The following is a 24,810-nucleotide window of genomic DNA, read 5'->3' on the forward strand; positions in this document are numbered from 1 at the left end:
GTTCAGAACATACAACACAGTTTTTTTACATTTAGTTTTCTTACATTTGTAAAACAGCCTGTGGATTATATTAATATTTACAATGACATAGAATTATCTACATCTGTAAAACAGCCCATGGATTATATTAATATTTACAATGACATAGAATTATCTACAAAATTCTATCTGGCTGGGCTGGCAGCCCCTCAGTTTTTCACACAGGGCTTTACAGAATGCAATTATGCTGCACTTCTTGGCATTTAGGGTGAGTCTATGGCTGATGCAGATGTATTTGGTCTGAGCCAGTCCCTCAATGAGAATATGAGTATCATGGGAATAGTTGACACCTGTGACTGATTTGCAGTTGCCTGCAAAAATGATTAGCCAGAGGTGTGAGATGTAAATACTGGATAAGAGGGGGGCAAAAGACTGAGCCCTATAGGACACCACTATTTAACTTGGCTATAGGAATTACCTTCTTCCTTTACAATGTGATTCAGTAAGTAAGTTGTTTGCTATCTAGTGAACAACTAAAGGTTACCATTAAGACGGAAGAATTTGTCTATGATAACTGCATGGGGAATGGTGTCAAAGCAAGTGGCAGGGTCAAGGTAGGCAATACTATTTGTCCCTCCTTTAAAGCTTTTCTGACCTTGACAAAGCAGTCACCTAGGTTAATTAGCCATAATCCAGACTAATTAGGAACAAGAGTTTGGAGATCACCTATTTCATTGTTAATTACTTTAAGAATAATGTGTTGCATGGCTTTGCTGGCAATAATAATAAGCCTATATTTACTGAAGTGTTTCATTAGGCCATCCTTGTGATGAAGCACTGCTGTAGTTATTCTCCAACCTTCAGGTACATGGTCTTTGGAGAGATGAAAAGAGTAAGGTTAAAGAGATTTAGAAGAGTGCTTGATGTTTGGTGCTTGGTACTTGCAAGCAATCTGGAATATTGTCAGCACCCACTTTTTTAGCTTGGAAAGTGCTAATGTGATTTGATCTAGGCTGATTTCCACTGGAACTGTAAGGGAAGACATTGGGGTGCAATGGAACATTTGCAGATGTGCAATTGAAGCTAAACTTTTCTGTAAGGATATTAGCTGTGGTTTATGGATTGGATTAGGATTGTATATATGTTTGGAGTAGTACTAAGTATTGCACTCCCTGATGCTTCACCTTAGGGTTTTTCCTCAGTGATTTTAGATCACTTCTGTTGGGTGGAAAATGGGATGTTTTGTAAAGTCATGAGTTTTCTTCTTTTTCCTATAGAGGTGATTTATAAAAATAGTTGATTTATATGGCAGTCCTACCACACATGCTTACTTTTGAAGTAATCACAATGCTTGTTGTCAGATGTGAACAGCCTCTACAGTACATTTATTCATAAGGGCATAAAACTCTGCGGAGTATGATAAAGAAAGGGTGACATCATGACTCAGTTTGGTTGGTGGAATACACTGAATGTACTTGTCTAGGATTATTATAAGCAGAAATAAGTTGGCTTTTGAATAGTTCGGAAATATGGTAGGATTTAATGGATGAGGAGTCTTTTATTAGTGGTGAAGGTTACAGCAAATGATCTGATTTAATCAGGGAGAAAGTGACTTATGGGGTTGTACAGCAGGGAAAGCAGATGCAAAACATGGGCTCAAGGATATTAGTACCCCTGGTGGGTAAGAAGACAATTTGCACTAGGAAGTTCTTACTGATAAATTCAAGGATTCTTTGGGTATATTTGTCAGTAGTTGTGTAAACAGTAATTAAGGTTTCCCATAATAACAGCATTTGGCTTAATAGGCAGATGTTTGAATGGACCTAGATACTCAGTATGCTGTGAAGGAAACATGGAAGGGACCTGCAGTTACTGATGATGTGGTAGGTGGTTTTCATGAGCTGCAGTAGGACCTTTATAAGTTATACTGCTTGGGATATAGAACTTAATGGTGTTTATTGACAAGTATATGCATTCATTCCTGAGTGTGGGGATTTCCAAAAATACAGCAAACACTAATTAGCAGAGAAGGAAGCCTCATCTGTCAGATCTATCAAGGAAGAATCTCCATGTTTGTCAACAGATTTGGTAAGATGATATATGTTGCATTTCTTTCTTAGACTTGATTGGGTGATTAAAGGGGATAATTTATTTTCCAGTTAGTTTTTTTTCAGCTTTCAGTTCCATTCTGCAGTCCATTCCAAAGGTTATAAAGTTTAATGACCCAGTAAACTAGCTACTTGCTCCATTCCAAAGAATTGTTGGCATCCCTTAAGAAAAAACAACAGAACTGTTGAGAATTATTTGGGTGGTCAGCACAACATGTCTTCAATTTGATGAACAGTTACATCAAGCTATCCCTACCTGCTTCTGGGTCATTTCTCTTAAAAAAGGTGTTGCTCTGTGGGTATTGTGAAATCCTTGAACTACCAGACATGAAGCTTTTCTGGACAACCCTCTAGTTTAAATCTTGTGAAAAGACATGCTGTATTCACTGTCTTGGAGAGTTTAATGTTTGACTTGGGCGCTCTGTGTTTCAAAGGGCTGTCAAGCAGAGACCTCTCCATGTTTGCTGCTTTGGTGAACTACCTATATAAAATATATGGTAAAGCTGCTTGAAATGGAAGCTCTGGACTTTAAAGGGTTGTGTTTTTCCTGACATGTAACTTATCATGAAATGAAGACAAACTCTTTAGTTAATTCTACTTCCCACTGTCAGCAGCTTCTGTTGGTGCTGAAATTTAAATATGAAATAATGAATACTGCACTCATGTCTACTCTTGACTGCCACTGAAATTTAAATGTACTTTAAACCTGCCTAATATCTGACTGTACACTCCCTATCACAATGCATTGCTGTGACCTGAGCCCCCCTATAGTTACTTAAAATCCGGCACGGACCTGGATTCTCCAGTAACCTGCTCCTTTCTGTCAGATTGTCATCACCATCTTAATCAAAGCTGTGTGCCTGTTGGCCTGTTGGGACTTACCTGGGTGACCAGCACAGTGACTCTTCAGTGTAACAAACAGCTGCATGAGGCCTGCAGCCCCAGCCTGCATTTGGATCCTTTAGTTTAAAGCAGCCACTCTGTAGCTATTGTTAGACTCCTGAATTATGAGCAATAAAGGTGTAGTCTGTCACCTCCTTCTCACTGTCATTCTTCTGTTTGACAACAGATGCAATGATTGCTGTACTGCTTCAGATTTTATCAGTTCCTTACTTATTTTTTACCTATCTGCTAGTTGTCAAATTAATCAGCAGGTATGAATGCCCATCTGAAACAACACTTCTTAAATGTAAAAGCAGATACTTTTTTTTTACATTGATATGGTGGTTCTGTTTCTCTTATTTTGTTTTAGTGTGCTACTTCTGGCTACAGATTGACAGATGATTTACTCTTTTTTGGCTAAGTATTTTATATTACTTGCTTTCTGACTTTTGTTGCGGTAGTTTTCATTAGTCTACAGTTTGCTAAACTCAGTATAGCTTAGTATGCATTTTCACTTATTCTAGTCTATACATTTCTTCTGTTACATAACAAGGCACTGTCTGTATTTTCAGATACATTTTTATTTAATTAATTGCAGTATGCTTTTCATTACTGAGTTTCACTGGTTTACTTCATGTGATTTGTTTTATATCTGTCTTTCTAAGCTTATGGACTGCATCTTTTGGGTTTGGATGGATCCTCCCTCCCTGTTGGTATAGTGTTTTTATAGTTGGTGGCTTTGCAGTTGCCTGCCCCTAGTGTAAATTTGATCTGGGACCCTCCTCCCAGTCTAGTGTCATTACCTCATTCTACCCAGTACAGGGAGAACATTTGAGAAGGCCAATCAGCTTAGTTTCTGCTACTCCTTTCTCTCTTTCCTTTCTCTCTTTCCACTTAAAAAAAAAAAAAATGTATCTGCTTTTACTGTATTTGTGTTTCTTCCTACTTTATTTTGCTTTTAAGGTCATCTTAAAAGTACTCAATTGTATTTATTACTGCTTGGTGTAACTCATTCTAAGCCTTTTAGTTTAAGCACTTGGGCTTCAGACCAGTTGTTTTACATTAAGAAGGTTTGTGGTCTGCACTGTAGTGGCAGAACAGGTAGCTTACATCCTTCTAAGTTGGGAACTGCTGATTGAGGGCTCAGTGTCTGTTATTCTAAAAGTGTATTAATTCTGGTATAAGCACTTGGGCTTCAGGCCAGTTATTTTACATTAAGAGGGTTCGTGGTCTGCACTCTTGTGGGAGGAGAGGCTGGACTCTGCCCTTCTGAGCTGGGAATTTCTGGTTAAAGGCTTATAGTGCCTACATATTTGGACTGCTTCTTACTGAAATTGGTACACCTTGTTTGCTGTAGCATAGACTAGATCTAGGCCTGCTGAATCTAGCTTTGTTTGTATAACTTAAGCACTAATCCAGGCATTCTTTAAAGTATTCAATTGTATTTATTACTGCTTGGTAGTAACTTGATTAAATTGTAGCTATCATTCTAAGTCTTTTGGATTAAGCACTTGGGCTTCAGACCAGTTGTTTTACATTAGGAAGGTTTGTGGCTTGCACTGTGGTGGCAGGACAGGTAGCTTACATCCTTCTAAGTTGGGAACTGCTGATTGAGGGCTCAGTGTCTGTTATTCTAAAAGTGTATTAGTTCTGGTTTAAGCACTTGGGCTTCAGGCCAGTTATTTTACATTAAGAAGGTTCGAGGTCTGCACTCTTGTGGGAGGAGAGGCTGCACTCTGCCCTTCTGAGCTGGGAATTTCCGGTTAAAGGCTTATAGTGCCTGCATATTTGAACTGTTTCTTACTGAAATTGGTACACCTTGTTTGCTGTAGCATAGACTAGATCCAGCCTGCTGAATCTAGCTTTGTTTGTATGCTTGTTGTTTGTTTGCTTGTTATTTCCCTGAAACGCTAATTCCACCTAAAACATGGCTTTTCAGCACTTCTGTGGATCCCTAGTGATATCTGCATTGCTTACTGTACTTATTTCCTTGTTTCACTTGAAAGTGTTTGTCATTTTTGCATTTAAGTTACCTGTAACACATTGCATTTGAGTTACCTGGCACTTGCTCACTAAAGCAATTATATAAGTCAGCACTAAAAAATTAAAAGCACTACACCCTTACAAACTCCCCTTGAGTACCTTGTTCCCCATTGGCCTTTTTTTCAATTATAAAGGCATTCCCAATACTATTCTAGCATGTCCAAAGGTCAGTTGTCAATCTCCTCTCTGGTCCAGCTGGTGAATCTGGGAATCTTGAGGCAATGTTACAACTGCCTCATGTACACAGACAACCCTCTCCTCCTCCCAACAAATTCCAACACATGTGAGAGATGCAACCATATAGCCAAACTGAAGGCTAAGCTCTCTCAACTCAGTACTGGCATAACTAGTCAGGAGGAGAAGGAAACCACACTCACTACAATTCCAGTCTCACATAGACCTACCATGACAGCAAACCAAACACATAAACACACAAAAACATACTCGGAGGCTCTAAATAAAAATCTGCCTAAACATCAGAGACCTCCAAAGCAGATACACAAGCAACCGCTACCCCAAAACAAAACACGTGCAACACATAGCTCACAAAGCTAGTGTGCTGAACAGTCACAGCCCTTAAGGCTAAACAACACACCTGATACACTTGTAATAGGTGACTCTGTCATCAGGCACACTGCGTCCCACTCACCAGGCTGAAAAAGGAAAAGGTCACAGTGAGCTGCCTGTCGGGCGCTAGGATCCGCCACATAACATAAGCACTCAGGTCACTCCAAGGCAAGTACAAATATGACTCAGTCATTGTCCATGCTGGTGTGAATGACCTGAGATGTACCTCCCTGGACTACATGAAAAGAGACATTGAGGAGTTCTCTGAGCATGTAGCCCAGGCCGGTATGACCCTGACCTTGAGTAGCATCTTACCCTCACCAAGAATGATGCCACAATATGAAGACAAGATGATCAATTTCAACAATTGGCTTAAGTATTGATGTCATTCAAAGGGGATCCAATACCTGTCAGCCTGGGATGACATGCTCGACAAGCCACGATGCTTCGCTAGGGACGGCTTGCACCTGTCACCCCTTGGCTTTTGGATATTGGCAAAGGCTCTTGCTACCCCCATAGTGCCTTTTTTAGGCAAGGCTCAAAAGACAAACAAACCTCCATAGATATCACATGGGATAAGAAACTAAGAGTAATGCTACTCAATGCCAGAAGTCTAAACCTCAAGATGCATGCACTCGAAACTCTCCTTAGCATGGAGAACATCGATATCTGTGCAGTAACAGAAACCTGGTTCAAGGCTTCCGAGAGTACCCCAGCACTACCAGGTTATACCTCATACCATGCTTTTCGGCCCCAAAACTTGGACCGAACCACAAAAGGAGGGGGAGCATCAATATTCATAAGATACCCACACCTCCAGGTTGGTGGCATAGCACGAAGCATCAGAGACTATCCATGTGCAACTAACAGTGGGTAAAACTGCCTTCCAGTTTATAGCCTGCTACAGACCACCCTCCCAAACCCAGGAACCCCACTTGGCCTTCCTGAGAACACTGGAAAATATGAAGGTCTCTCCAAACACCATTATATTGGGTGACTTCAACTACCCAAACATAGACTGGGAGCATTACTCTAGCTCCAACACCCTAGCCCAAAGGTTCCTAGAATTTATAAACTCAAATGCTATGGAACAACTTGTTACCACTCCCACAAGAGGGGAAAACATACTGGACCTGATCATCACCAACATGGGGACTCTATGCTCCAGACCACAAGTGTATCCCTCACTGGTAAGATCAGACCATAAACTAATCTCACTGGATATTCACATGCCGACCCCACCCCCTGCCCAGAAAACAACAATGAAAAACTTCTCTAAAGCAAATTTCACACTCCTCAAAACCGAGGTGGAATCCTTCAAAGCCCCTGGGCCTGTGGAAAATACAGCCCAGACTGCAGAATCCTTTATAAATGCATTCTATGAACACCTTCAGGAATGCATGGATCATGCAATCCCAAATAAAACCAAGACCCAATCCTCCAAAGGCAGACGTCCTGTCTGGTGGACCCCAGCTATAAACAAACTATACAATCGAAGGAGGAAGCTACTACATGATAGAGCAAAATCCCAAAAAGGGAAGGCATCTCTGCTCAGTATTAGCAAAAAACTACGGGCACTCATAAAATCGTCTAAGGTCAGCTTCAAGAGAAAAATTGCACAGGACACTAAGGATAATCACAAGGCTTTCTTTAGTTATGTTAGGAACCTGGGTGGGAATTCCCAGATATGCTCAGAATTAGTCCAAAATGACAAAAAATACACCGAACCCACAGACATTGCCAACATCCTAGCTGACAGGTTCACCAAAAGGGCAAATATCTATCCCAGCAGAGTGCTGCCCCCCTGACATCTCAGATGCTCAGGTAAGAGCTGCCCTCTCCAAAGCAAAAAACACAGCATCAATGGGACCAGACGGTGTCCCAGGCTGCGTCCTACATGAACTCCAAGAAGAGCTAAACCCAAACCTAAAACTACTGTTTAATCTCAGCCTTACTACAGGATATGTACCCAAAGAGTGGCGTACAGCAACAGTGGTCCCTCTCCACAAAGGTGGTGCCTCAATGGATCCTGGAAACTATTGCCCTATAAGCCAGACTAGCTTGGTCTACAAAGCTATGGAAAGGATCATCATGGACCTCATAAATAAAGATATTGGGGACCTACAGACACTGGATCCTACCCAGTTCAGCTTTGTTAAGGGCAGATCCTGCCTCTTAAACCTGGTCGATTTCTTTGAAATAGTCACCAAGGCCATTGACGAGGGGAAGATGGTCCACACAGCCTACCTGGACCTCGCAAAAGCCTTCGATACAATACCTCACTTGGGCATTATAGATAAGCTCACCAGCTTAAATATAAACCCCTATGTCACTAGATGGGTTGCAAACTGGCTCAAGGACAGAACCCACATGGTTAGAATTGCTGGAGCCATGTCAGACTCCAAACCAGTTACAAGTGGTGTCCCACAAGGCTCAGTCCTGGGACCTCTCTTGTTCGGTATATATTTCTCGGAGGTACAGGCCAACACGGAAGGACTGTGGCTGACTAAGTTCGCAGATGACTGCAAACTGGGTGCCATAATAGACTCTCCAGCCGACACAAGCATCCTCCAAAAGGGCCTCATAGAAACAGACAACTGGTGCCAGAGCCATGGCCTCAAGCTAAACACCAAAAAAGTGTATAGTCATCCCCTTTGGCAAAAACAAAGTGCCCACAAATTACCACATAGGTGGTAATCCATTAAGTACAGAAGAAGTAATTAGGGACCTGGGGACCCAAGTTGATAGCAATCTCTCATTTGACAATCAAGTGGCCAAAGTGGTTAGAAAAACATTTTATATAGCCCACCTAATCATGAAGGGATTCACATCTAGATCAGGGGAGGTCATCGTGCCTCTTTACTCATCCCTCATCAGGCCCATAATTGAGTACAATGCCCCTTTTGGGATGTACCTTACCAGACACCTGCAGCAACTGGAAAGACCCCAAAAGTACTTCACCAAGAGGATCAAAGGGCTCAAACAGATGCCATATGCTGCCCGGTTAAAAAACTCCAGCTCTACTCAGTGGCATACCGCCTGCTCAGAAGCAATCTGTGCCTGACGTATAAAGCCATGTCCAACCCAGAATTAATGGACATGCTGCACCATAGAAAATCCAAATCCCATCGAGCTACGAGCTCGAGAGACTTGAACCTCAGAACTGAAATAAATAGGACATGCTGGAGGGACAGATTCATAACCCAGAGGCTCCCTTCACTCTGGAATAAAATCCCAGTCCAGGTTAGGCAGAGTCCCTCATTGACTCTCTTCAAGAGGAATCTTGATGAGTGGATGGGAGATCATAGGTTTACCCTGGGTATCACTTCTGTATCACTGTTAGACAGAGGCACAGTATACTAACCTTGAAAAAGGGCATAGCAAAATTAATTTAAAATGGGTGGCGAAAGCCAAACACACTCTGGCTAGGCTTATAAATGCCCTAGGGCAGATAGCCTAGTATGAACCTATGAACCTATGAACATCTTGATGCTTGTGAGTTGATATGTCAGATCAAATTAAATGCAGCTAATGCAACTGTTTCTCTTAATTCAGTTGTGAACCTGAAGCATTATGAGAGTGTGTGATTCTGTTAGTTCTTTTGTTTTATTGTGTGACCCTTAGGAATGATATTTAAATATTTGTTTTGACCTAATGTTTTAGTTCTGATGAAGTTCCAGTAAATTTTAGGAACAAAAGCACTTAACTCTGGTTAATAAAATTGTATGCGTTATTGCTGGCTCCGAGTTGTCCTCTGTGCATTACTAAGAAAGTTTCTTTCATTAGTTTGTGGATTCATATTTCTCATCTTTTGGGTTTGTTGCATTCAGAGGGATGAAACTGGTCTTAAACATTGCCTCTTGTTGGTATAGTGCTCATGGAGAGACTTATCCAGTATCTACTGCCTTAGTGTTTTGTGTTTAAACTGGGAGTTCTGCACTTGAAAGTGCTACTAAGGAGACACCTCTCCTGCTGTCTGCTGCTTTAGTGAACTCATTCTTTAAAAACAGACATCTGCTTGAAACAGGAAAACAGGGCTTGAAAGTGCTATCTCTATATTGTGTGTCTATTACCTGTGCTTGAAACAGGGGCTCAGGTCTTGAAAACGCTGCCTCTCTGTTTCTTTTTTACCCTCCCCACTCACTTATTTTAAATACAAGTTGTGTCATTACGTTTTCCCTGTTTTTTTTCTCCTATTCTAATTGCCTATAGGCCTATTGATCTTTTGCAGCCTAGCTTGTCTCATATTGCCTTCTTTCTTATACGGCTATTGCTCATATTTCCTTAACACTGCTAATATTGCCTTAATATCATTATTGCCTGTGAGAATTAATTTTCCCATTTATAGTTATTCCTGCTGCCCAATATGGCCATGCTTAACAATCTTCATGTATCCCTGCTCACTAGTACTTCCATTGCATTCTACACCTTCTTGGCCAGCCATGCTATTGTTGTGCTTTCCATCTTATTGGCCAGTCCAGATCAGACTAGGAACCTGTTGCTTCCCTTCACATCATTGGATCTGGGCATCATTGCTTGTAATCGAGGACCCTCAAGCTAAACTTATAAAAATATTTCTTCTTCATGAGGATAAAGCTTTTTAGATCTGAATACATCAAACTCAGTCTCCATACATTGTCTCTTTCTAGTGCCATTTCCAAAGATGTTAAAATAAAGTTTATCATTATAAGTAAAATCCACTGTTCTCATTTTGACTTCTCTTAGAAAAATCCAGCTCAACTTGCAGTTACAGACTTATGAAAAAAGTGATGTTTCTCTGTCCCTTTTAATTCACTGCAACTTCATTATCTTTTTTTGAAACTGCCCAGGTTCCAAGGTAGATGGTGGTATTATGTTACTACCGAAAAAGAAAATAAATCTTCAAACACAGCTTATGAAAAAGGCCACTCCCACCAGTGATGGTACTTGTAAATGAGAGCATATTCAAATTACGTTAGGCAATCACACCAACCTCAAAGATGGTGTTTCTGTTTGTTAATAGATTTAGGTCTTAATGAGTATAAAATGAATGTCATCTTCTTGGGGTAATCACCACAATAGTTGATCTAATTTAGTTGGAGTCCTAATAGCTCTAATAGGCTCATGTCCTCCTTTAATGTGACACATTTTGTCAGTGAGCCTTCCAGGCCTACCCCCCCCCCCAACACTACAGCTGTACCTCAATAGATGTTATTTTCACCAGCATCCCACATGGGTGTAAGATATACTTTCTTCTATCAAACTGCCACTAACTATTGCATGGTTATTTCCTACTGGCCTTTTTTAAAGCCCTAAGTCTCCCTTTCATTCATCTTAGGATGTACAATCACTGAAATTGCAGAAGCTTTAATAGTCAAAGAATTCAGTGCCATAGACCGGTTCCCTCCTTTGCAATGAAAATGATCCTAAACGTGTCTAGACAAACCTCCTGAACTTCTTTACCTCCATTCATGACAAACTGCTTCCCAAAATGATAAGTCACCTGAGAATCAGAAAGTGCCTTTGGATTACTTCTAGTTTCAAAGCTTGTCTCTAGGAAAGATATCATGGTTGTGCTCTTTTGAAAAATAATACTCAGGCTAATACCCTGTAGCAAAATTTCAGAACTCCTAAAAGGTACAGTAAGGTGTCAGTGAATGAAACCAAACTTACCTTTTATTAGAAGGCAACAATCACTTCTGGTCAAACACTCAGTGGTACTGTGGACATCTGTTAAAGATTTGACTGACTTCCTGTTCTAGGAATGAACAGCCTTCCTCCTCAAATGTGAAAGTTCATTCAGCATCCTCTGTAAGGATTTCATCTAACTTAGGTTCTCTCTTTCAGAATGGGTTTAATCACCCCCCCTCTACATTTTGTTCCAACCTTTCACTTATAAAAACAGCCTTGAGTACTGATTGCAATCTGATCAATAAACTTAATAAGAAGTCAGTTTCAAATAACTTCCCACCTCCTCATTCCTTCCTAGAAAAGGAGACACCATGCTTTACCAAATACCTGACACATGTTCTCCATCTTATTTCTTTCTGTTGGTGTCCTGCCTCCCCCCCCCCCTTGAAGCACGCACCATTTTCATTTTCTCTCTCCACATTTAATCTATTGCTGCCCAATGTCATGCCTATTGAAAATCTTTCAGACAATTGTATATGCTGAACTAGTATATCATAGCAATAATTAGTAAGATAGTTTTGCATTAATATTCAACAATGTGCACCCTGATTAGTGACAGCAATTAGTGTGCCCATTGTAGATGCAACATTACTCATGAGAAAATGTTTGGTAGCTGTAGCTATAAATCAAAAACTTCTGTGCTCTGTTAAGCAGATAAAAGAAACAAAAGTACCATTACTTTGTCTTCCATTCTTACCATTGTACAGTAGAGAAAGCATCAAAAACTTTTTATAACTACTCCCAGGTTGCCACTGGGGCATCAAGGGTTTACAGTCATCCTTGTTTAAACAATAACATGCATGATTACTGCTCACTCCTTAAAAAAGACACATTCTTGCATTTACCTTAATACACTGCACACGTGTCATCATGTACATTTCCCACATATGCGTCATGTGTTATTAAGCCAATCCCCTGCTGTGGAAGAATGCAGTGTAACACTTCAGGAGGACGGTGTTCTGAGATGCAGTGCCCTTATTTAAAAAGGTAAGTACTTATTATTTTTTTTTTTTAATAATGGCATTGTGTTATGGCAATAATCAACTCCTGTGTGTAGATAATGCAGGTTTGCCCATAGCTGGCTTACTAGTGTGATCACTTAAGCTTTACAGTGATAATAAAATCATATAAGCTGTAGGTAAGCCCTGCATTATCTTCACTTAGTCATTCATTTTTACTAAAATATGAACTGCTGAGATATTCAGCATGGTATCACACATATTCTCAACCCCATCTACAGTAATGCAAAGCTTATCTGCAGCAATAAGCACAAAGGACCTCTAACCAGGGCCATATTTATAGATATATACAGAGCCTTCAAATCAGATGGTCACTGACCTGGTTCTGATGTTACTTGCTAGATAGAACTTCTGGTATCATCTCTGGGCTAACTACTTATGACCTGCTGTTCTTTAATTCTGATGTTTTGTAGGACTCTGTACTGGGATCTACTGATTATAGGTTCATAGGTTGGTACTAGGCTAACTACCCTTGTGGACCATTTTAAGCCTAGCCAATTGCTCCATGTGAGAATCAAGCCCTGCACCTTGGGTCTGTCAGGTAAACACCTTAACCATTATGCCAACCTCCCACCAGAATGGTCTGCAGATGATATTTTGTACCGCATAAATCCAGAAAAGGCCATCTCAGTGTTGTGGAACACTTTCAGACAGTTTGAAGCTTTTTGGGATATAAAATTAGTAAAAATAAAATAAAGGCTATAACTGTAAATTATGGACACACATTAGCATAAACCCAATAAGATGAAGTATTTAGTAGCATGGATTAAAAATGCTTCTGTCATGGCAGCTAAGGATACATGGGAAGAAACTACACAAAAGATAATCTTCCCGAAAATGCACATAACCCTGTATGCAGATGATTTACAATTTTCTATTGCTAAGTTCTGACACCAGAATATCATCCGTATAAAATGAACCATGAAAGGACTTCTCTTTACTGGGTTATTTGCTGACACAATTGAGCACTCCATTAACTCCTGGAAATCAGCCATAATGATGTTTGGCTTCCATCATGATCCTGGACTCACTTAACAGCCTTGTCCATTGGGTCTCTCATAAAAAGTACCTTAGTGTGTGGTTTGACTCAACTCTGTCTTTTAAACATCATGTAAAATGAGAACTAACAGGCATAAACTTAAACTGACTTATAAAATGTCCTGTCTGCTCACATCAAAGAACCAGAAAGCTTTGTGAATCAGTGTTCAAATTCCCAGATTAAAGTTTGTCCTACTGGAAGTGTCCTTCCTTTTCTCTCACAATACTAATCTGCTTCAACCAACCATTAATAGGATTTGCCATTTCATCCTGCTAGGTGATTGCAGGAAGCATCATTGTGACTTTCTTAGCAGAATCATCTAAATTTCTGTCAGCTTTTCTCCTTAACTTTCAAATTACTTGTGTATACTTCACCCTACTGGCCAATAGATTTAAAACCAAGTACCTGCCTAACTCATTAAGATTACAAGACCAAAGGTTACTCATTATGTTGTGGCCTTCATTTGTCATCCCACTTGTTGAGAAAGCCCTCTCAAAAATCTCTCCAACCTGCTATAATCAGCTGCCCCCTGAAATTTGTACCCAACATCTGGTGGCTATATATGAGTATAAATAGTTCAAAACTAATGGCTACTTTCTCTGCTTCTCAAACATTTCTTATGCTGTTTAATTGTTAAATTCTTCCTAATTTATTTTTGGCCTGTCAGGTTTCTTTAAGTTAAATTATACGGTTGCTAACAAATGCTTTCAAGTTTTATGACATTTTAAAATGTTGCTGTTGATGTATTTTCTTAGCTCTGTTCTTATTTCTCCAGTACCTTAATGGTATTAGCTTGGTATAAAACTTCTTGTCATTTTTTCCTAGTTACATGTCCTCTCCCTTACACTATGTATCCCTTCCTGTGTAATAGTTTGTATGTGTGCATCTCCCTTTGGTCAAAAATGCAAATTCACTGTAATGCAAAAAAAAAAAATTGGTCTAGCTAATGTAGCTAATCATATGACATGCATACGGCAATATACACTTTTTTGAAATTATTGTTTATGCAAGAGGTTGTTTTCGTTTTATTAAGTTAGAGCTTAATAAACCAAGCACTGAAAAAATAATTAATGTTTCAGAATACAAGACTGGATTCTCTTTTCTTTGCTTAAGCTTGTCATTTCAAATTTCAGGAGGATATTTTTGGCAATGAAAAGGGTTTATTGACCATAAAACGTACTATATAGGATGTGTGAAGGCTACACCTGGAGAAAAAAGGGATACATTTTGGAATTTGGTTTACAATTTCAAAGATTGAGACTTTGCCCTTATGTATAAAGGAATATGAATTAACTATACCCTGCATATCCACACCATAATCTTACCATATTCTATATTCTCTGCATATATTGTATGTATGTACTCAATGCGAACTATAAATTGCATAGGAACACTCTGGACTATGCAGGTACTGTTCTGCATATTCATATAATGTATTTACTGTATTCTGCATTCTTTGTATACTGCATTAATTATTATTCTCTGCACACTTTATAGATGCCATATTGTCTTTTGCTTGAGTCATGGTTCATCATTTAATAGGTGTGCTGGGTTAATGACCACAGGGGTCTTTTTAAGGCTAGCCATGCATCCCAAGTCTCTGAGAAGTTCTGGGACCCTTGATAAGTGTAAGCAGGAGCCTGGGAGATAAACCATTTATAGGTTTCCTCTGTCCATTAGAGACATATTTGCCAAACCAGGGATGCATTTTCTGTTCCCCATCCAGTTGTCCAAGTTACATTTGAATTGGATTAGGGAAGAACTCTGCTTCACATAGATAGGGTAGTTTCTGGGATTCATAAGTGTCTCTCCAGCAGGTCCTGTTTATATCAAAGGCAATGTTTAAGTCTTTAGAATGGGCAGTTCTGGTGCTGTTTGTTTTGTGAATATGCAGGAGGTCCATCAGGGTGGGGTTCAACAATACCTTGCATGCCAGGCATAGATATCCCCTCAACAGCATGTAGGAGACAGAATACAGGGATAGGGCTTTGAGGTGGTACACATAGGACATGTTACTTATGTACTGTATTCTTTTAGTGAGGAACCTCTGTGGACATTCTGATTGTTGGATGTGCCTGGCTAAGTACATACCAAAGGGGGCATCAAACTCAACGATAAGTCTGATGAATGCTGCTATAGTGGAACAATGACTTCCTTGGACCTAGATGCCATACTTTTGTTTATAAGTTGCACAACATAGAATGATTTCCTCACTACTGGAGATACACGATGGTTAAAGGCTGACTACTGGGTCAACTCTTAGGGATATGTTGTCAGTATGATGGTTACCTTTGTGGATGACTTCCAGCAGGATATTATTATGCATTTATTGGTATTTAGTTTTAGTCTGTGGCTCTGACACAAGTTATTTGTTTGTGTTAGCCCTTCCTGGAGAACATTGGTGTCAGTGGATGATGCTATGACTGCTCTTAATTTGCAATCATCTTCAAATTTGGTCAGGCAGAGGCCCTTGACATTGGTCTCAACTTCAGAGAAGTAAATGCCAAAAAGGAGTGGTCCCAAGACAAATCCCTAAGGGACCCTGTTTGTGACTGGCCTCTTTGTAGAGGTAGACTTCCCAGTTCTAATTTCCTGTGTCCTGTCTGTGAGCTAGCTGGCTATCCACTGGGTGACATAAGGGTTTATACCTAACCTCTTGAGTTTATCAACGATACCCAACTGAGGTGTTGTGTAAAATGCCTTGGCCAGGTAAAGGTAGGCAGTTAGAACCTGTTTGCCCTCATCCATTGCATTGGTGACCTTCTTAAAGAAGTCTACCAGCTTGAGTCGGCATGATCTTCCCTTGACAAAAACCAAATTGGGTTGGCTCCACTGTCTGGAGGTTTCCTATGCCATTACTAATCATTTCCTTGACAATTCTTTCCATGGCTTTGCATGTGAGACTAGTAAGACTTATGGTTCTGTAGTTTCCAGGGTCTGTAGATGGCCCCACTTTGTGTAGAGGGATGACTGCTATTCTCCATTCATGAGGCACAAAGCCTGTTTGGAGGCTACAGTTAAATAGTGATTCCAGAGGGAATGTTTCATGCTATTTAGGAGGCATCCTCGGATATTGTCTGAGTCAATTGATGCAGTATTATTGGCCTTAGAGAGAGCATTGAGGACCTGTTCCCTAGTGATAGTAGGGGGTGTTATATTTAATGGTATTTCTTGAGGGGAAGTTGAGTGGGAGAGAGACAGGTAAAGTCAGAGCTGATTTTTTCTGCCAGTAGGTTTGCTATATCTTCTGACTCAGTATAGGTGGCTCCATTAACAATGAGCTCTGTACATAATTGTGTATTGCCTTTGAGGTTGTGGACAATAGCTAAATAATGCTTTGTGGCTGTCCTTGGCCTGGGAGGCCATCTTTCAAATTTGCCTTTGGTAGACTTTATTTGTCCTGTTAAGTTGTTTATTTAGTTTGAGAGTGATTTTATCCTGCTGGGTGCTACACCTCCTAATTTTTGTCATGCGTTTCTTCCTTCTGTCATACAACCTACTGAGGGTGTGATTCCACCAGGGTAGCTTGTTTTTTGAGATAGCACTGTACTTCTTCCTGATGGGCACAGCTGCTTCTCTGCAGTATTAGCATGTGTATATAGGATTTTGGTGAACAGTTCCATATAGGAAGCAGTGTTCTTAGGGTTTATAGGGGCTTGACATTTGCCAGGTTATCACTTAACAGTAGGAAGTTAGCCTTAGAATAGTTCCTGAACATTCCAAGGGTGCAAACATACTGGATCTGGTCCTCAATAATATGGGAGAGCACTAGGTTAATGACCACTGTTGTGGATTGTGGTCTGTCTAGTAAGGTCACACCACAAAATGGATTCCTTTGAAGTAAAAATAAAAGCTTTCCAGCTGAAGCAATACTCAAGTCCATCAATTCTTTGTATCACCTGGGATTCCTTTCTGTGTAGAGTTTGCATGTCCTTGCTGTATCTACATGTTTTTTTTTCTGCTGCTTCAATGTTATTTCCACATACCAGTGACATTTTATAAGGTGCAATGTTGATTTCCCCCAACTTGCACATAGGTGTGTATGTTGTGCATGAATGCATGTATATATTCACCCTGATATGGAATGGCATCTTGTCCAGGATTGTTTTTTCTTTGAGTTATGTGAAAATATCTGACTCACTAGCAGTCCTGAATAGACAAAAGCAAGCATTGAAAAAATGAATTAATATTTGCTTTGGTATTTCATCAGATTCATTTTCTTCTCTTAGTTTCAGTGTTTAGATTTTCTTTTAGATTACAGCATGTTTGTTGATGTTTGCTGTAGTATTTATATTATTCCCTTTTAAGAGTTTGAAACTGTCTGTTATAGTTTGTTCTTGTTTGAAGAGTTTAACCTATGGAAGATGGAAAGGCTGTTATGTTATAGGAAGTAATTGGTATTTTATACTTTGCATGATGATGAAAGAGAACTATGGGAGTGTTCAAAAAGACAGATATTACGGAATTGTATGTTTTTCTACCATTTTGACCTGTTTTTTATAAACCAACAATATGTAATTGTTTGTGTCTTTTGGTCTAGTGTCTGTGCTGGTAAGTTAGCAAAGTTCATATTCTGATGTTGTAAGGAGCTGGGTTTCTTGATGGCCATTCTAGTTTAGATTTAAGTACCCAGTTAGTTGTTAAAGTTTTGAGTCTATGATGGTAGAATAGAAAGTTTTGTGGTAAGGATAGTAAGAAGAGCAGTTGAATATGGCCTGGTGTTATGTAAAGCTATACAGCTGTTATATTTTCACCATAAAACAGTGACATCTAAGATGTTCAAAAATCAAACAATTCATTTCTTTTTAATTTAATGAGGAAAATAATTGTCAAGATTAACAGATCCTGTATATAGCTGGATACCAGGCTAATCCCCTCATTTTTCCCTCTTTACTGTCACAATGGCCACCATTTATCTGCATCTGCCTTCTAATTTGGATGACTAATGAGCTGTTACTTTTCTAGACAGACATCTTTCAGGTATAAAGCAGAATTCTGCAGCTGAAGTAACACCTACGTTCATCAATTCTTTATACCAAGAAGGTAAAAAAATGACCCTCATGGACCTGGTTATCACTATAAGCCAAGTCTGTAACTGAGAGTCAATTCCATTTCAAAAGTAAGAATCAGCATATATATTGTTCAGATGTCTATTACTTCATAAATATGTCCCTCCCAGCTATTCCTCTAAAATCAAATGGATATTATTACCCTGTAACTGAAAATTTGACCTGCCCTACTGTGAGATCATACAGCATATTTATGGCTGTTCAGATTAGAATCTGCAGTTGCATCAGTGAGCCTAAATGGAAAGCTTGTATTATATTAGAAAGAACAACTCATGCATACCATAAGGTCACTGCAGCACATGCTAAACCTAAATGCTATAATATATATAATGTACAGCATTAACAGCAGGCATTCCATAAATGATTGCTGTCATTAAAATTCATATATCATAAGACCAGATTTTAACAATGCATCACTTTAAGATACTCTTTTAAATAAATGATCTACTATGGAAGATGGACAAATGTTTCTATTACACAAGTATTATTTTCATGTTAGAGAACATGTTCTTAGACCAAGAGATGAAGTTTTTGTTGCCCCAAAAATGACCCACCCTTAACTGATGCTGAGCATTTTTTCTTTCAAAAACATTTTTATTTTGTTTTCATTATAAACATATGCAAATGTACATATAACAAATACAATAAAACAATAAACTATTTACAATATTTACATTCCTCCATGATAAACAATCATTTTATCCATGAGAAGTTATCAGTATTTGTTCAAAAGTTTTCCCAATTTTTGCCATGCTATTTTTTATGACTAATGTTATGAGTTCTATAACAAATGGTTTGCAGTTCTTTTTTTACAAACAACTTTTGCTAAATTAATAAAATCTTTAAACATCAAATCTTGTTTACTTTTCCAGTTCAACGTAATAACTTTTCTGGCAATTGCAAGAATTGACCAGAGTAACTGAATCTGAGATTTAGGTATTATATTAGGCATAGGAACATTGAATAGGATTAGTGAGTTAGAATTATGACAGTTATCAGACCATAAAGCATTTACAAAATATCTGAGGTCTTTCCAGTATAGAACAACATTTCTACATTCAATGAACATGTGAACCCCGTTGGCCTCTAGTAATTCATCACATTTCCAACATTTACTTTCACTGTTTTTGGATTCATCAGATATTTGTTCTCCATTAATCTTTACATAGTAATTCCAAAAATCTGAGTCAAACTTTAGATGATGATAATAATAATAATAATAATAATAATAATAATAATAATAATAATAATAAACATAATTTAAAATACTTTGTTTAAATTATATATATTCCTATACATCTACATGCTGGAACTTGATTCATTACTAAATCAAACATCACCTATCTAAAGCTTTCAACATATATATAATTTAAACAAAGTATTTTAAATTATGTTTATTATTATTATTAATATTAGTATGTGCATGATCTTTTTAATCATTTAGATATCATTATTTTAGTAGAAGTATATTTCTGCATTACAAATTAAAATTTTAAGAGAGATTTTGGTATGTTCCTTTAAGTAACAATGAATTCTCTTGTGATTAAGTAATTTATGTAATTAATTGGTAAGACAATGATGCTTTTTAAGCCTTTGCATTTTGGGAAATAATGTCTGAAGAAGTGCATTATATATTGGTGTAGAAAAGCACTAACATTAAATTTTGTGTGTGTGGTTTATCATTTTGCCTCAATTTTTGTATTTTATCAGTTTGTTTTCGAATATAACTTCCATTGACTATAATGTGTATGTCATTACTAACTGAAAGACCTTTCTTCTGTGTTGACTTGGTCTACTGAAAACTTACTTATCATGGATGCATAATGTGTATTAAGCACTAATTTCAAAAACCTAAAACTATTTTCAAACACATACACGAAACATAAAGTTTCTGGTTTAGTTAAAAACTTAACTAAACCATCCATCCACAACGTCTCCAATACCAAAAGACACAAGTTATCCATCTCTGCTTAGAATATGGTATAAAAACAAAAAAGAAAAGCATTATGAAAGCAACTAAAGAAATCTGAATCCATGAAATATACATTAGAATGAGTGCCTGATATATCTGAAGTTGTATGAATATGTCACATATCATAATAACACCTCTAATATGTAGATATGCCAGAAATACACATCAGATCAAAGTATGTATAAACGTTAGAAGCTGAAGGTTAAGAAGATTGTCGATATTTCCAAGACTTTTCAAGAAACATCAGATGATTTAACCATTTTATCAGTCATCTATCTAACATTTTTCATGTAAGGATCTGTTAAATATATATATAACCCTTATTACAACATAACTATTATATTTTGCAATTATATACATATTACTCATGTGTATTAAAACTATCTATGTTGACGTCCTTCATCAGGAAGGGGAGAGAGAGAGAAAGGGGCCTCACAACCCTCTGTTTATTTACTAAAGGTTTAGTTATATAACATAAGTCTGATGTTAATATACATAATGAGTTTTCTAATGCAGCTGTTAGTTCACTTGATGTCATTTAGTTACTAAAAGTGTCATTAAATCTGCAGAATGTATGTGCCTATGAGTACATAGGCATTTTCAAAGTAGTTAAACACTTTTATCAGAACTAAGTATTTACCATTTAAAGTATCTAGTGAAGGATAACAGAATTTCAAGAGAAAATAATTACAACCATTTAACAAGTACAAAAGGTCAAATTATGTCATCACTGTTTCCTCAAACTGCAGCTTCATAAACCTGTTAAAAAGTATCTAAATAGGCTCATGCACAACAGAAGGTATCTCTAGTGAAGAAAAAAGCATTTTCGGCAGGAAATTCAGATCTTGAAGCTTTTAGAGTTTATAGAAAGCAAAAAAAAAAAAAATGCTCAAGCTGACTTGTCAGTGCATGTCATGAATCTCCACAATGAGAATAGTGATACAGACCACCAGTTCCCTCGCAAAACTTTAACATCATGAAAAAATTAACCTTCCTACATTAAAAAAGCCATCCAGAAGCAACAACAGCTGCCTCAAATCAGAAATCACACCATAACATTTCAATAATTTACCCACCAGTTAAAAAAAGAGAACCTAGTATATATATATATATATATATATATATATATATAGACATATATATGTGTGTGTATATATATATATATATATATATATATATATATATATATATGTGTGTGTGTGTGTTGTGTGTGTATGTGTGTGTGTGTGTGTGTGTGTGTGTGTGTGTGTGTGTGTGTGTGTGTATATATATATATATATATATATATAACTTATATTTAGCTATGTATAAAACACCATTAATGCACTGTAGTAATGTTTAAATGTATCTAAACAAAGAGTCTAAAACATCTAGTTAGGAACACTAATCAGAAACACCTTGTTACCCCACCACTGACCCACTAGAAAAAATGCACTTTGGTATTAAGTCAAATTATACTATTACTGAAGAATTAGAAGACATACATCATTTGTAGTTATTTAAAAGGGAAAAGTATGTACAGTACTTATAATGAGGAAATGATAGAAAAGGAACATTGGTAACAAAAAGAATAGGAAGAAAGAAGAGAGCGAGAGAAAGAGAGAGAATGTTATTTAAATACTTAGAACTATATGTAATTAGAAGTAGATATAGAAAGGAAAAGAGAAAGTTAATAATAAAAATGATTCACATTACCTTACAGCAGAGAGGCTTTCCAGAATCAAATATATTATGATTCATAAAACAAAGCATTTAAAATTAGAAAAAAAATATTCATTTGTCCTTTAGTTTCTTAGTTTTGTTTGCTCCTTCTTTCACAGACCATCCATTTTTTGTTGCCTGTCTCTTCAAACTCTGGGATGACCATTCCACTTATTTTATGTCCGACAGTATTTTCTTCTTTTGGATAAATTCTACTGCTTCTTGTAGGGAATCAAAGATCTTCACTCCTTCTGGCAAGGTGATTTTTATTCTTGCAGGAAAAAGAATTTGAGCTTTAATATTGGCTTTTTTCAAGGACTTATTAGAGGAACACATTCCTTTCTTCTGGATATGACTGTGGAGGTATAGTCATTGTCAAAACGAATAACTTTTTCACCCATCTTGATAGAGGAATTAGTCCAAGCTGATTTCAGCACTAAGTCCTTGTCTTGCGAGGAAAGAAATCTAACTATTATAGACCTGTGGTTAGATGAACTCAGAGATGAAGCTGGATTTGCCAGGGAATGATGAGCCCTCTCAATTCCCCAAAAAAAGAGGGATTCAGGCATGTTTACTGCTGATGGAAACCACTTATTGAGGAATTGAATCATGTTAGCACCCTATCCTTTCTCAGGAATTCCATAGATGTTATTCCGCCTTGATCTCCTTTCAAGGTCTTTCAGTTTCTCAATCAGCCTGGTGTTTTGCTTCAGAAGAAATTGATTTTGATGTTTATTTTCTGTCACTCTAGTATCTAGGTCAGTTACTGTTTCCTCTAAGGCAAGAATCTGTTCAGATAGTTTTTTTTACTATTCCATTTAGAAGTTCCAGATGTTTACTGCATTCTTGTTTGATAATATCCATTTTGTTTTTGAATTTGTCCATTTTTAGTGACAGTTCTTGGATGTTTGTTATTATAAGATGTAGTTCTTCCTTCACTGCACTCTCCTGGTGTGGGTTCTTCGAGTTGCTCATCTTGAGATCTCCAGTAGAAAACTTCTTGACAGACATAATTAAAAAAATTCTCTTGACTATGTATTAATTTTTAGAAAATAATAAAGAGTATATGTTAATCTAACTTTTAGTATACTTTTAGTTAGATTTTCTAAAAATTAAAGTATATTTCCTGTCAGGATATTAAAATCTAAGCAGAGCTATGGATTTCTGCTGCTATCAGACTGGTAGCTTGGCCACGCCCCCTGCTGAGCATTTTTTGATGTTTAGAAAATAGAGTAGAAGGTTCCAAATTTATAGGGTTGTGCTATCTCACTTTGGCACAGCCCCTATTTATGTGGCTTGCCATTCTATGAGCAAACACTTTTTCTTAGTTTTGCTAGTTATTTCTGTAGTCTACTTCATACTAAACTGAAGTATGAGGAGTCAGAATACATCTGCAGAACCTTTGTTTTCCCAAGCACATAAATGGCTTACTGATCAGATTAGATGCTGAAGCTGTAAAACATACTGTAATACTGAAATAGGTATTTACTTATATTATGCCCTTCTTAATGTATGGGCAACATGGTGAGTTATATACACTTTTACTACTTAAGGAGAACTAAAGGATGTGCATAAAACCATGTTTATTAAGATAAAGAGATCTATGTGTTTAACCATGCAGATTAGAGTGCAGTAATCATTAAGGAATAGAGTCAGATGTATGCTTAACATGGTCATGGAGTGGTATAGACCAAATAATATGTTACTACTGAGAGATGGCTTTGAAAAAAGTTATGAGAGTGTTAGTAAAAAAATATATACTTTAATTTGTTATTCTCAATAAATTTATGGCTGCATTTATTTATGTCTTGTTTCCTTTTAGAGCATAATCTGTCTTTTGGTCAGGTTATCGAAGAGCTTCATTCCTTAGATCATCAGATGAAATACTGCAGCAATGGTAATAAAACTTCCCAGAATCCTCGTGGTGGCGGCTACCATAGTCAACAAGAGCACTGGTTGTCCAAAGCAGCAAAGCAAAAAGTCTGACCAGCTCTTCTTTTGTTGTGAAAATTGCATACTGTATTTTCTGACAGATGTGAATGTTTACATTTCACTGCTCTATAACCTGTCCTCCTGTGTCAATATGACTGTCAAGTTCTCTGTTAAGAGCCCCAGTTTCTTATATTCCACTTCAGAAGTGAAAGTTGTATGGATAGCTTCACATGGCAATAACAAAATGTGTTATAACAGTTTTTAAAGGAATAAGATAAATCCTTAACTGCATAGAAATATTCAAGCGACTGTATTAGACCAGGACATTATCATGGGTTGCCAACATAACTTTCTTTGTTGTTACGTCCTTGTTAAAATAAAAATCTAGTGAAATTGTTTGTAGATTTGTTGTTATTACCCTCCTATATCAACATAGAAATGCCTGTAGTTAAACAACGTCTGTGGAATAAGGTAGCCCACACAAAATTGTTAGCAGACCTGCATCAGAAAAAAAAGGATTCTGTACTCTTAAATTAACATCCATGATCAAAGCTGTCTGCTTAACACAAATGTGGCATATATCTCTCTTCCCAGTGTTTTATTCATTCAGGCTGAAATTAAATAAAAAACAAACTTAATTAATCTAACCTAACACATAGACAGCGTAATATAACTGTTTCAAAATGAGGAATACTGTTCCTACTGTGTACTCAGTTAAAAAAAAAGAAACTGAGTTGATCTGTGGCTGTAGAGGACACTTTCTACTTTGTTTGAGCATACCTTGTGTGATACTGTGCTTGTATGCAGTTTGCCTCAGCACTATATGTCC

The 24,810-nt window shown here is 37.6% G+C and overlaps 1 protein-coding gene across 8 annotated transcripts in view; it reads left to right on the top strand.

Annotated features, from left to right (window-relative positions):
* Positions 1-24,379, top strand: part of KIF12 (kinesin family member 12) — a 521,732-nt gene extending 497,353 nt beyond the window's left edge. For 7 of the 8 annotated variants that reach the window (XM_044054389.1, XM_044054390.1, XM_044054384.1 and 4 more), the window contains one exon: positions 23,872-24,379. In XM_044054389.1, the coding sequence (XP_043910324.1) occupies positions 23,872-24,035 (164 nt within the window). In that variant the 3' untranslated portion in view covers positions 24,036-24,379. The remainder of the gene's footprint in view (positions 1-23,871) is intronic. The other variant, XM_044054391.1, reaches the window with a different exon arrangement.
* Positions 24,380-24,810: the final 431 nt, after the last annotated feature.

This window comes from Protopterus annectens, chromosome 13.part0 (assembly GCF_019279795.1).
Source record: "Protopterus annectens isolate FY-2018-M chromosome 13.part0, PAN1.0, whole genome shotgun sequence".
NCBI classification, from domain to species: Eukaryota; Metazoa; Chordata; order Ceratodontiformes; family Protopteridae; genus Protopterus; species Protopterus annectens.